Consider the following 14,007-nt stretch of genomic DNA (forward strand, 5'->3'; position numbering starts at 1 on the left):
AAATAAAAAAGTAAAAAAAAAAAAATAATTCAGAGGCCTTCACTATTACAGATTCCCTTTATAAACGTAAAGGGTTTTTCCAACACTAAGGCTGAGTGCAGACGTACTTTTTTGCCCTGCGGATTTTTCCGCGCAGAATTGAAGAAATCCGCAGGTCAAATGACTGGCATTTTTCCTGCGGATTTCTTCCATTTTTAATGCGGTTTTCTTGTGGTTTTTGTGCGGTTTTCCACTGCGGTTCTCCCCCTGCGGATTTGAAGACTGGGGAGGTGGAAAACCGCACAAAAGAAGTAACATGCTGCGGATTTTGTACCGCGGAAAAATCCGCAGCGTCTGCACAGCGGTTTTTTTTTTTTTTCATTGATTTAAATGCTACTGTACATCACAATGCGGATATGCAACGTTTCTGCGCTGTAAAATCTGCTGCGGGTCCGCTGGATATCTGCATCGTGTGCACACAGCCTAAAAGGAAAAAAAATTCCTACATGTGAATCGTTACAAAAAATCAAAGCACTTCCTGTCCCGTGGATCCATGGCCGCCGGCATCAGAAGCAAAAACTGCCTAATTTTGATGTCGCAGGATCGTTGAAGCTTGTGACTGGCTGCAGGTGACTGTAGCAGTGCATCATCGGATGGTTTATTATATTAGTGCACTGTTCCAGTCACCTGACCGCTGCTGACATTTGACGACACAGGCGATTCTTCTTGTGCCAAACTGATCGACGGGAGCTGGATCCACGGGGGTGACAGGAGGTGACTATGCTTCCTTTTTGTATTTTAATAATATACTCCAAAGATTTTTGTTTCTATTAATGAGGTTGCCCAATTTTCACTGGACAACCCCTTTAGAAACCAAACAAAAATCAGGGGTAGGTGATAACTAGCTGCTCAATGCTGCTCCGACCGCTTGGACTTGCACAGATGGTTAGAACAGGGAACTTTTCTCCCCACTAGACTGGAGCGGCATTAGCGTGTTTGTTCACTGCTCCATTCATTACGGGGCTGCCAGAAAATGTTGAGCTCAGCACTCGATAACCCCATAGAGGATAAATGCAGCAGTGGTATATGGTGCACAATACTGCTCTATACTGATGGGAATAAAAGTTCCCCCTGTTCTGCCGATCGGTGCAGGTCTCACCAGTCAGATATCCACCAATTAGCAAGTTATCACCTGTTCAGTGTACATCAAGTGGGCCGGGACCATCCTCTGGGCCTCCTGTATTGTACATTTTCCTGTCCTCTTGCTTTGATTGATGTGGATGATGTCCTCCACATAAACCAAATCAAGCAGCAAATCATGCACTTGCTCCATTGTCACAAATCCTGGCCAATGGCGTACCGTCAATGACAACAGGTCACGTGGCTGCTATAGGGCCATTAGCCAGGGGGTCTGGTGCCAGCGTATTATACTAAATGGAGGACCATATGGAGTGCATTATACTATATTGAGGACTATGGGGGCTGCACTATACTGTGGAGGACTATGGGGTGCGCATTATACTGTATGGAGGACCATGGGGTGCGCATTATACTATATGGGGGCTGCATTATACTATATGGGGGCTGCATTATACTGTAAGGAGAACCATGAGGGGCGCATTATAGCGTATGGAGGACTATGAGGGATGCATTATAGTGTATGCAAGCAATTATACATTGTGAATCCCATCATACTGTGTGGGGGCTAGGATACTGTATGTAGGCCCATTATACTGCATGGAGGGCTGTGTGGGGGTCACAGTTGGTGGATCATACTGTGTTGGGGTCACCATACTGTGCCGGGGCAGTTGAGGTGGGATACTGTAGGATCATCATACTGTGCTTGCGGAGGTATTCACCGTGGAGGTATTATACAGGGTTTTTAAGGTATTGTTCTTTATGGAGGCAATGAAAGGGGAATCTAGGGCTTCAGTAGGAGGAGAATTACTTTGTAGAGATTGCAAAGTTGTGAGGTATTCTGTTCTGTGACCACACGAATATTAGGTTTTTTTTTTTTGGCATATGGAAAAAAAAGAATAGTAATTTTTTTTTTTTTAAATACATGTAAGGGAAATGGCTGACTCAAGCAGGTAATTCTCTGATGACTCCCCTTTATGTGAATAGTTACTGCAGAGAAATCCTTGTCTGCTGACGTTTGCTTTTACAATGACACGACATTGAGTTTGTTCCCGTATTACGGCAGACAGGTCGTGTGTATACGGTATATAATCCCTGTGATACAGATAAGATCAGCGATACCGGCAGTATATTAGGTCTGTATTGTCGGCCTGGGCTTCCTGTATGTCGCTGCTTATCTCGGTAACACAAGTAATAATCCGTTTCCTCCACAGCTAAAAAACAAAACCATTTTCTTTCGCTGAGCGGTTAATAAGATGTAGGGTCTCGTGCGCATGGCCGGAAAACAGCGCCATATAAACCCCCTTAAAGAGAACCTGTCCCCGGATTCCTGCTGTCTGAACCTCGGGCGGCATCGATCGGCTTTATTATTACAGCCGAGGACTCGTTGCAGAGGAAACCTACTCTGAAAAGCCAAATCGGGGACTATGTGTCTTGGATGGCAAGTCTGAGGCTGGTAGTTGGTGGCTTCTCCCCACACCGATCCGCTAGACTAAGTATCTCCGTATGTGTGTGTGTATAGGAAGAGACCTGTCAATCAAAGGGATCGGGCGGACAGAAGACACCAGGCACACGTTGCCGTGCTCTGCCGACGCCGTCCGACCGCGTAGGGTGACGTTGTCCCTTGTATACGGATTGTATTAGAAGTTTCCTGCTTCAGAAATCTCCACCTGACGTCATCGCAGACGCACCTGACCCGGTAACGTTACCAGAATGTCACCGTCATCTGATGCGGCCCGATCTGTCACTACAAAGGAAGGAGACAAGTGGTATCGGGCATCTGAGCACGACTCGGCCGTATTGCGTGTCACTCGTCCGTTGTCCGAGCCCTGTGTGCAAGAGGGACGTAAAGTCTGATCAATAAGGATCATATCGCAAAAATCTAATCTTAGGTAATTTGTTCAGATCCGAGGATTAGTCTGTGATTTTATGAGAGCGGCTTCTCCTCTCCTTTTGCAATGTCATCCAGAAAGCGCATCCGTAGACTCTAATGGGCAATTCTCATCTGACGTATGGAAGAAGCTCGTGCATGCTGCAATTTTTCATTTCCCCCTCCCACACGCAGATTTGGTCCATTGAAGAAAAAATATCTGCACCGCCCCATTGAGCAACATTGGTCTGAGCGCTGTCTGTATTTCTTCATTGACGGTACTGGTGTCGAAAATATGGTCATGTGAACTTGACCTCATTGCATTTTAAAGACCCTGTCGAATTCTGCGTGGGGTTTTTCTCCATATGCTTTAATGGGCATCCTGGAGAAAATACATGTTAAACACAGATGAATTTTAAGTGCATGATCTGCTTCAAATCTGCAGGAAAATTAAAAAAAAAGCAATATTCAGAGAATAATAACATTATTCTTTATGTAGCGCCAACATATTCCGCAGCCCTTTACAACTCAAAAGATTTCTATTGCACGTTTTGGTGTCGACAAAGGTGATGAGCAAATGTGCTCGGATAAGGTGTTATCTGAGCATGCTCGGGTGCTAACGGAGTGATTTCGCCGTGATCAACAAATGTCCCCCCCCCCCGCGCCTGCATGCCCTCACGGCTGTGTGACAGCAGGGATTGCTGAACAAACAGGTGATCCCGCGGGGACATATTTTTTGAGCACGCTGAAGACACTCCGTTAGCACCCGAGCATGCTCAGATAACACCTTATCTGAACACTTTCGCTCATCACTAGTGGACACCTGCAGAAAAAAATGTTTTTTTTTGCACATGGCCTAAAGTTGCAAAACTTGAATTCAAATGGTGCGAGGCTTGAAAAATTAAATTTTAATATTAAAATATATACAGTATGTAGCTGTTGTCTCCCTGTAAGACACAACCAGGCTTCATGCATTTGACAGCATTTTTCAGTTCATTCCTCTCTTTTTGTGCTGCTAAGTCTGAATGTGGCCTTCCACCCCGGTCTTGCCTGGGATCACTGATGCAGTAGAGGACGTGAAGGAAATGAAACATCTATGTTAGAAAAAAAGTTAATCACTATATACACTGCGATATAGCGTCCGCTCATTATTTTTAGACTAAACTGCACTGGTTTCTTTATATCGTTTTTGCAAAGTCACAAAATGGCGATTTTATAGGAATAGATGACCTTGTTCCAGAAAAGCCTGGCACATCCGGGTACCTGCCCCCTCTATAAACCCGCTTTGGCCTCACATGTGATGTCCCTGGTAGCTCACACGCCATGGAGCAGGTTTCCTCCGTCTGTCTGAATCCTTTCTGCAAACAGCTAGTTTGCGCGAACAAAAGGTAACCCACACCACGGCGGCTGCCGAGCGGCGGGAATGCAATCTGCTAATTGCTAATGAAAAAGCTGCTGCCCGCTGCTCACCGCTTGGCACGTGGACCTGCATTACCAGCCTGGAGCTAATTACTGCACGATTGCAAAATATGCAAAAATGTGTATACAAAATAAAAGTGATGAAAAACTTAACATAATGTAACCTTTCTTGGTTTAAAGTTATTTTTATGTAATTGTGGTCAGGAAGCTATATGGAGGCCTGCAACTGGAAAGGAAAAAGCACCCGTGCTCTCATTGGTCTCGACCTTTTGGTCTAACTGTTGCAAAACTACAGCTCTCAGCATGTCTTGTGTCATATGTCTCATCTCCTGTGGTGGCTTCCCTAAGCTGCAAGAACATGGCGTGCAGCATGGATTGCAGGCTCTGGGAGGAATAACAGCTGGAAATGCTGGACAGTATGTGCAACAGCGGGGCTGGGTGGGCCCGGACGGCGCGTGGACCAGCAGCGGGGCTGGGTGGGCCGGACAGCGCGTGGACCAGCAGCGGCGGGGCTGGGTGGGCCGGACGGCGGGTGGACGGACCAGCAGCGGCGGGGCTGGGTGGGCCGGACGGCGGGTGGACGGACCAGCAGCGGCGGGGCTGGGTGGGCCGGACGGCGGGTGGACGGACCAGCAGCGGCGGGGCTGGGTGGGCCGGACGGGCGGGTGGACGGACCAGCGGCGGGGCTGGGTGGGCCGGACGGCGCGTGGACGGACCAGCAGCGGCGGGGCTGGGTGGGCCGGATGGCGCGTGGACGGACCAGCAGCGGCGGGGCTGGGTGGGCCGGACGGCGTGTCGACCGGCGAGGCTGGGTGGGCCGGACGGCGCGTGGGTGGATTATCAGAGAAGATGCCTCTCAATGTGACTTTTGAGGAACCATCATAACCCGACGATAACATTAGCAGAGGGATATAGGCCTCTGGAGGAGGAGGATGGAGAGCCGGTACAGGGAGTATCATTGTTGCTTGGAGTTGGAGTTTTGCAACAGCTTGGGAAGAACTATAAGAAGACATTGCTTATAACATTAGGCACCTAAAAATGGAGGCTGCATTTTCAGTCATTATGGCTCATGGCAAGACATAATCCCTCTGGAGGCTCTGCACCATGGAGCCTCTGCACCAGGCCTATGATGTGTGCAATAGATGCACAGCAAACTGCTGCCATCAGATCCTCTTCTGTGTTGGGACGTAGCTCACAGATTCTCTGCTGCTCCTTTTTCAGGGCTGCCGAGGTTTCCGTCCTACCTGTACCAGCGATAACCGATGTGTCACCGCTGCTGCCAGTGATTAGCTGCAGCAGGCACATGTTTGTCAGTCTTTGTACTAACTGTATATGTGTAATTTTATATGCTGGAGTCTCTTTTGAGGTTTGTCTGTTTTTTCTTGCAGGTGTGAAGGATGGGACGTTCACGGTGTTACAGGTGGTGGAAGCTCTCGGGTAAGTCGGCACGATTCTTCATCTTCAATGGCTAATAATGGTTGGATAATAATGTATTTCCTCTCTTGCGGGTTCACCTTTATGCATGTGAGAGTATTTCTGGTATTCGTGAATCGGGAAGCTCAGGATGAACATAAGTGAATGTCTGCGCATAAAAATGTTGAAATACACTGCTCAAAAAAATAAAGGGAACACTTAAACAGAATATAACTCCCAAGTAAATCAAACTTCTGTGAAATCAAACTGTCCACTTAGGGAGCCACACTGATTGACAATCAATTTCACATGCTGTTGTGCAAATGGAATAGACAACGGATGGAAATTATTGGCAATTATCAAGACCCCCTTAATAAAGGAGTGGTTCTGCAGGTGGGGACCACAGACCACACCTCAGTACCAATGCTTTCTGGCTGATGCTTTGGTCACTTTTGAATGTTGGTTGTACTTTCACACTCGTGGTAGCATGAGACGGACTCTGCAACCCACACAAGTGGCTCAGGTAGTGCAGCTCATCCAGGATGGCACATCAATGCGAGCTGTGGCAAGAGAAGGTTTGCTGTGTTTGTGAGCGTAGTTTCCAGAGGCTGGAGGCGCTACCAGGAGACAGGCCAGTACACCAGGAAACATGGAGGGGTTCGTAGGAGGGCAACAACCCAGCAGCAGGACCGCTACCTCTGCCTTTGTGCAAGGAGGAGCAATGCCAGAGTCCTGAAAAATGACCTCCAGCAGGCCACAAATGTGCATGTGTCTGCACAAATGGTTAGAAACAGACTCCATGAGGATGGTCTGAGGGCCCAACGTCCACAGATGGGGGTTGTGCTCACACATTTGCCACAGATCACCAGGATTGGCAAATTCGCCACTGGCACCGTGTCCTCTTCACAGATGAAAGTAGGTTCACACTGAGCACATGTGACAGACGTGACAGAGTCTAGAGACGACGTGGAGAGCGATCTGCTGCCTGTAACATCCTTCAGCATGACCAGTTTGGCAGTGGGTCAGTAATGGTGTGGGGTGGCATTTCTTTGGAGGGCCGCACAGCCCTCCATGTGCTCGCCAGAGGTAGCCTGACTGCCATTAGGTACCGAGATGAGATCCTCAGACCCCTTGTGAGATCATATGCTGGTGCGGTTTGCCCTGGGTTCCTCCTAATGTAGGACAATGCCAGGCCTCGTGGCTTGAGTGTGTCAGCAGTTCCTGCAAGATGAATGCATTGAAGCTATGGACTGACCTGCCCGTTCCCCAGCCCTGAATCCAATTGAGCACATCTGGGACATCGTGTCTCGCTCCATCCACCAACGTCACATTGCACCACAGACTGTCCAGGAGTTGGCGGATGCTTTAGTCCAGGTCTGGGAGGAGATCCCTCAGGAGAACATCCGCAGCCTCATCAGGAGCATGCCCAGGCATTGTACAGTAGGGAGGTCATACAGGCACGTGGAGGCCACACACAATACTGAGCATCTTTTCCTTGTCATGAGGCATTTCCACTGAAGTTGGATCAGCCTGTAATTTGATTTTCCAATTTGATTTTGAGTATCCTTCCAAATCCAGACCTCCATGGGATATTAATTTTGATTTACATTGATAATTGTTATGTTTTATTGTTCTGAACACATTCCACTATGCAATAAACAAACATTTGCAACTGGAATATTTCATTCAGAGATATCTAGGATGTGGTATTTTATTGTTCCCTTTATTTTTTTGAGTAGTGTATTTTTTTTGATGTCTCCGACCAGCTTCAGGTCCCCTGCGCTCCTCCGAGGCTCATATAGCAGCATCGGAGAATGCAGAGTTTGGGATGACTACCCCAACCGGGAGCCGGGCACTACTGAAGATGTCCTCTGGAGACAACCCCTTTAAGTTCCCTCTGGCACGTGTCATTGTCATGTCTCCATAAAACAATTCCTTACTTTTTTTTTTTCCTTTTTATCTAGGTCCTGTCTGGCAAACCCTGAGCCCAGGACCAGAGGGCGAGGTGTCCAGCTCCTGTCACAGGTCTTACTCCAGTGTTATGCCAACCTGAAAGAAAAAGAAGGTACGGTGCGTCCCGTCCACCCCCTGCGGCATCGCTCTCATTATAATCCTCCACCAGGACACATTATAGTTTGCCTGCATGACTCCACTGTGTTACAGCAGATGTCTGCACTGATATAAAAGCCGTTGCTTTCCTCTGTAATCGGCTGTTAATGGACACGTCCAGATGTTTTTAATGGCTGCTCTGGGCTCGCCGGTTCGAGTTCTGCTCCGTGTGCACTGTTGGAACGAGCGCTGCGCAGCAAAAGGGAAAACGAGAAAAGCTGAATATGAAATTAATAAGATCCAGTACAGCCGACGTCTGTAGGACGTCTCCGACATAAGCCTGAGTCATAGAAAAGGAGATTGCACCGCTGACGCTGCGCCAAACATTAAATCCAATGAGGATAGATCTGGCTGCAGTCCTATGCAAAGAAATAACGTAAAATCGTCCTTAAAGATGATTCATAGTTTCAGCCATTTTTCTTTTTTTCTTTTTTTTTTTTTTTTTGCTTCATTCTTTCCTCTTGCTTTTCAAAGAGCTATAAGTTTTCTGTTTTCTTCTGCATCGACACAGCCATGCGAGTTCTTGTTTTTTTTAACAAGACGAGTTGTAGTCTTTAACCCCTTTCCTACAATGGATGTAATATTCCGTCCATGTGACCCTGGACCTATTTCCCATGGACTGAATATTACGTCACAGCGATCAGCGGCGCCCACGTGGTGAGCGCCGCTGATTGCGGCCGGATGTCAGCTAATTATCACAGCTGACACCTGGCACAATGTGTCAGGGGCGGTCACGGACCGCCCCCGACATGTTAGCCCCTTGTACACCGCGATCAAACACGATCGCGGTGTACCGGGGGTTAAAGGGAAGCATCAGCAGGGAGGGGCTCCCTCCTTGCATCCCTGAGCCCCCCACAGCAGCGCAATGTGCAGCGCTGCTGCGGGGGGCTCCATCCCTGCAGATCCCCGGATCCAAGATGGCGACGGGGACCTTCGGGGGCCTGCAGGGAGCTGGCTTCCTCAGTGCCTGCAAAGCGCAGGCATGGAGGAAACCTGTGTAGTTAATATATATAAAAAATATAAATAAAAAAAGAATGATTTATCATACCGCCGAATAAAAAGTGCAATAACGAGCGATCAAAAAGACGCATATAAATATCCATGGTACCGCTGAAAACGTCATCTTTTCCCACAAAAAACGAGCCACCACACAGTGTCATCAGCAAAAAAATAAAAAAGTTATAGCTCGCAGAATAAAGCGATGCAAAAATAATTATTTTTTATATAAAATTGGTTTCATTGCATAAAAGCACCAAAACATAAAAAAGACCTAAATGAGGTATCGCTGTAACCGTACTGACCCCAAGAATAAAACCGCTTTATCAATTCTACCACAGGCGGAACGGTGTAAACGCACCCCCCAAAAGAAATTCATGAAACGCTGGTTTTTGTTCATTCTGCGTCCCAAAAATCGGAATAAAAAGCGATCAAAAGATGTCACATGCCAGAAAATGATACCGTTAAAAACGTCAACTCGTCCCACAGAAAATAAGACCTCACATGACTTGGTGGGTCAAAATATGAAAAAATTATAGCTCTCAATATGTGGTGATGCAAAAACTATTTTTACAATAAAAAGCGTCTTTTAGCGTATGACAGCTGCCAAACATAAAAACCGCCATAAATAGTAAATCAAATCCCCCGTTATCACCCCCTTAGGGAAAAATCATAAAATTAAAAAAATGTATTTCCATTTTCCCATTAGGGCTAGGGTTAGGGCTGAGATTAGGGTTAGGGGTGTGTTGGGGTTCGGGTTGGAGTTAGAATTGGGGGTTTCCACTGTTTGGGCACATCAGGGGCTCTCCAAACGCAACATGGCGTCTGATCTCAATTCCAGCCAATTCTGCGTTGAAAAAGTCAAATGGTGCTCCTTCCCTTCCAAGCTCTGCCATGCGCCCAAACAGTGGTTCCCCCCCACATATGGGGTATCAGCCTACTCAGGACAAATTGCAAAACAACTTTTGGGGTCCAATTTCTCCTGTTACCCTTAGGAAAATAAAAAATTGGGGGCAAAAATATCATTTTTGTGGAAAAAAATGATTTTTTTATTTTCACGCCCGGGCGTTATAAACTTCTGTGAAGCACTTGGGGGTTCAAAGTGCTCACCACACATCTAGATAAGTTCCGTGGGGGGTCTAGTTTCCAAAATAGGGTCACTTGTGGGGAGTTTCAATAGTTTAGGTACATCAGGGGCTCTCCAAATGCACATGACACCCACAGACCATTCCATCAAAGTCTGCATTCCAAAACGTCACTACTTCCCTTCCGAGCCCCGACGTGTGCCCATACAGTAGTTACCCCATATGTGGGAGGAATCGGCTTACTCAGGACAAATTGGACAACAACTTTTGGGGTCCAATTTCTCCTGTTACCCTTGGGAAAATAAAAAAATTGGTGACTAGAAGATCATGTTTGTGGAAAAAATACGATTTTTTTATTTTCATGCCCGGGCATTATAAACTTCTGTGAAGCCCTTGGGGGTTCAAAGTGCTCACCACACATCTAGATAAGTTCCTTGGGGGGTCTAGTTTCCAAAATGGTGTCATTTCTGGGGGGTTTTCACTGTTTTGGTACATCAGGGGTTTTCCAATCGCGACATGGTGTCCGATCTCAATTCCAGCCAAAAAAGTCAAATGGTGCTGCTTCCATTCCGAGCTCTGCCATGCGCCCAAATAGTCGTTTACACCCACATATGGGGTATCAGCGTACTCAGGACAAATTGCACAATAACTTTTAGGGTCCTGTTACCCTTGGGAAAATAAAAATTGGGGGTGAAAAGCAGGGCTGTGGAGTCGGAGTCGTGGAGTCGGAGTCGGTGCTCATTTTGGTGGAGTCGGAGTTGGAGTCGGTATAAAATGGACCGACTCCGACTCCTAAAATATATAATAAATTGGGTACAGTAATTCAATGCAGGATGTGCTGAATATTTTTTCATAGGAGTTTGGGAAAGTTATGAAATGTCCTATAAATGGCTGTTCTATTCCTGATCTAAGGCTACATTCACACACAGCGTTTTTCCTGTGTTTTTTGAGGATACGTTTTTCAGCTGCAAAAGCTGATCATCTTTTTAAAAACTGCATCACCTGAAAGGTTTTTGAGCTCATAGATAATGTTTTCAATAGCAAAAGCAGATTAGAAATCTGCTCTATCTATCCATTTATCCATATCTGTCTATCCATATCGTATCTGTACCAAAAAGAATGAAAACCGGGTAGTACACCAATATATATTCTGTTCTATCTAAATATCTTGATTATTGGATCATAAAAATGATTAAATGTCTGAGGTTCACATTGTACTACAATAAATTTTTCACTTAAATATAAGCAATATGTGTGGGAGTCGGAGTTTGAGTCGGAGTCGCAGGTTTGGCTTACCGACTCCACAGCCCTGGTGAAAAGATATTTTTGTGGAAAAAATGATTTTTTAATTGTACCGCTGTACGTTATAACTTCTGTGAAGCCCTTGTGGGTTCAAAGTTCTCACCACACATCTAGATAAGTTCCTTGGGTGGTCTAGTTTCCAAAATGGGGTCACTTGTGGGGGGTTTCCACTGTTTAGGTACATCAGGGGCTCTCCAAACGTGACATGGCGTCCGATCTGAATTCCAGCCAATTTTGCATTGAAAATGTCAAACGGCGCTGAGCTCTGCCATGCGCCGAAACAGTGGTTCCCCCCCACAAATCAGGTATCAGCATACTCAGGACAAAATGCACAATAACTTTTGCAGTCCAATTTCTCCTGTTACCCTTGGTAAAATGAAAAAAATTGAACCTGAAGTATTTTTTTGTGGAAAAAAGTTAAATGTTCATTTTTTTTTTTTTTTAAGTATTCAAAAAAATTCCTGTGACGCACCTGAAGGGTTAATAAACTTCTTGAATGTGGTTTTGAGCACCTTAAGGGGTGCAGTTTTCAGAATGGTGTCACTTTTGGGTATTTTCTATCATATAGACCCCTCAAAGTGGCTTCAAATGTGATGTGGTCTGTAAAAATAAAATGGTGTTGCAAAAATGAGAAATCGCTGGTCAACTTTTAACCCTTATAACTTCCTAACAAAAAAAATTTTGGTTCCAAAGTTGTGCTGATGTAAAGTAAACATGTTGGAAATGTTATTTATTAAGTTTTTTTTGTGTGCCGTAGCTCTGAGATTTAAGGGCATAAAAATTCAAAGTTGGAAAATTGCGAAATTTTCAAAATTTTTGCCAAATTTCTGTTTTTTTCACAAATAAACGCAAGTTATTTGAATGAAATGTTACCACTAACATGAAGTATAATATGTCACGAGAAAACAATGTCAGAATCACCGGGATCCATGGAAGCGTTTCAGAGTTATTACCTCATAAAGGGACAGTGGTCAGAATTGTAAAAATTGGCCCGGGAGTTAACGTGCAAACCACCCTTGGTAGTGAAGGGGTTAATGACCTCTTTCATTTTACCATAAAATATACTGAAAAACTGTATTAAAAAAATATAAATATATATTTTTTTTAATTTTATTTTAGTGGCTTAAAATAATTGTGAATTTTGTAAAGAAAAAAATGCAAATGAAAATTGGTGCCATTTTCTGAGACCTGTAACTTTTTTTTTTCTTTATCGCTTCATTGGAGGACACAGATTACCATGGGTGTATGCTGCTGCTGCTACTAGGAGGCTGACACTATGCAAAATAAGAAAACTTAGCTCCTCCCCAGCAGTATACACCCACCGACAGGCAGGAGGTACCTCAGTTTGTGCTTGGTGTCTGTAGGAGGCGGACCGGGATCTTCCCAGATCCGCAGTTAATTTTTCCTTTTTAGGTTTTTGTGTGTGTTACTAATCTTTTCGATTTATTTTCCAGATACAGCGTCGGGAAACAGGGTGTAGATTCTCACCCTGCCTTCCCATATTGGGCGGCTGAGCGAGCAATGTGGTGTCGCCCACGTCGCAACTCTCAGACCCGCAGGCAGGACCATTTTTCCCTATCACCTTCTGGTGCTATGGGCTGATGGCAGGTGGCTGGTCCTAGCCAATTCCCCTCCTCACCCCTCTCCCGGGAGAGGGCTGAGAGGAAGCCGGTGGTCACCAGCGGTGACCTCCCCCCTTTCTATCAAGGGGTTGACACCGTCTTCTGCACTGCCTGGACACAGTGCGGGGACAGAGGATCTTCACCCCCAGCGGCCTTCCTTCAAATCGTGGGCCCCTGTGGTCATCCTCTTCATGGACAGTGAAGTGGGCATCAGGTAAGCAATCTGGATGCCCCCACCAGCCCCTTAGGTCCCGGGGGTCTGCCCCTCTAATGGCCTCTTCCATGCCCGTGCTCCTGATGCAAAATTCGTGCCCTTTTCTACACATGCGCACGCCTCCCCAGGAACACACCGCCGGCTACAGCTGGGTGTTCGGCAGTGGAGCCCGCAAGCATCTAATTCCCTTCAGTACCGGCTTATCTTGGCGGCATCGCAGGCTCCGGGAGCGTCACAGGCAGATCGGCTGCAGTTTCACTTCCACTTACAGGGCTGCGTCTGGCACGCCCCCTCTCTGCGCGCCCTTTGTTGGCGCTTTTTTCTAGCCCATCACGGGACTCCTTTCATTTTCGCAGCCCCGCAGTATTCCCCTTAACCGCTCCCCCCGCAGTCTTTAGCCAATCGCGGCACATCCGCTAAGCTCCGCCCTCTGCTAAGGTCCTTCGGTTCCTTCATCCTGTCACGGATCTGACGCGGGGGACACAGCTATCCTGCGGGCTGCTGCTGCTCTTAAGGGTCACGGTAGGCTGCGCTTTCTGCCTGGCGCTCGAGCTAGCTGTCCTCGGCAGTACCCCCATTTGTCCAGCGGTACTCGCGGTAGTTACACTCTGCGATACTCCGCAATCTTCACATATGCACAACCCTGCAAGGGCTCCCTGCTATAGACCCATCGCTACTCACTACGCCTGCGCGCGCTGTAAAAAGAAGTGGGCGTCAGGTCGGTCGTCTCCCTTTTGCTTGTCCTGCAGTCCTTCCACCATGTCTGCCCCACAGGAGCACCGAATCCCGGGATGAGAGCAACCCCCCTCCCCAAGAGTGGGCTGTTGCAATGTCAGTCAGTTTCTGACCTGACTAAAGTGT

General features: G+C 46.7%; 1 protein-coding gene across 2 annotated transcripts in view; it reads left to right on the top strand.

The window, feature by feature from the left end:
- Positions 1-14,007, top strand: part of MMS19 (MMS19 homolog, cytosolic iron-sulfur assembly component) — a 135,136-nt gene that overhangs the window by 2,697 nt on the left and 118,432 nt on the right. For both annotated transcript variants that reach the window (XM_073552857.1, XM_073552858.1), the window contains exons 2-3: positions 5,794-5,842; positions 7,783-7,883. In XM_073552857.1, the coding sequence (XP_073408958.1) occupies positions 5,794-5,842; positions 7,783-7,883 (150 nt within the window). The remainder of the gene's footprint in view (positions 1-5,793; positions 5,843-7,782; positions 7,884-14,007) is intronic.

This window comes from Dendrobates tinctorius, unplaced genomic scaffold (genome assembly GCF_039654945.1).
Source record: "Dendrobates tinctorius isolate UK_male_01 unplaced genomic scaffold, ASM3965494v1 ptg000196l, whole genome shotgun sequence".
Taxonomy (NCBI): domain Eukaryota; kingdom Metazoa; phylum Chordata; class Amphibia; order Anura; family Dendrobatidae; genus Dendrobates; species Dendrobates tinctorius.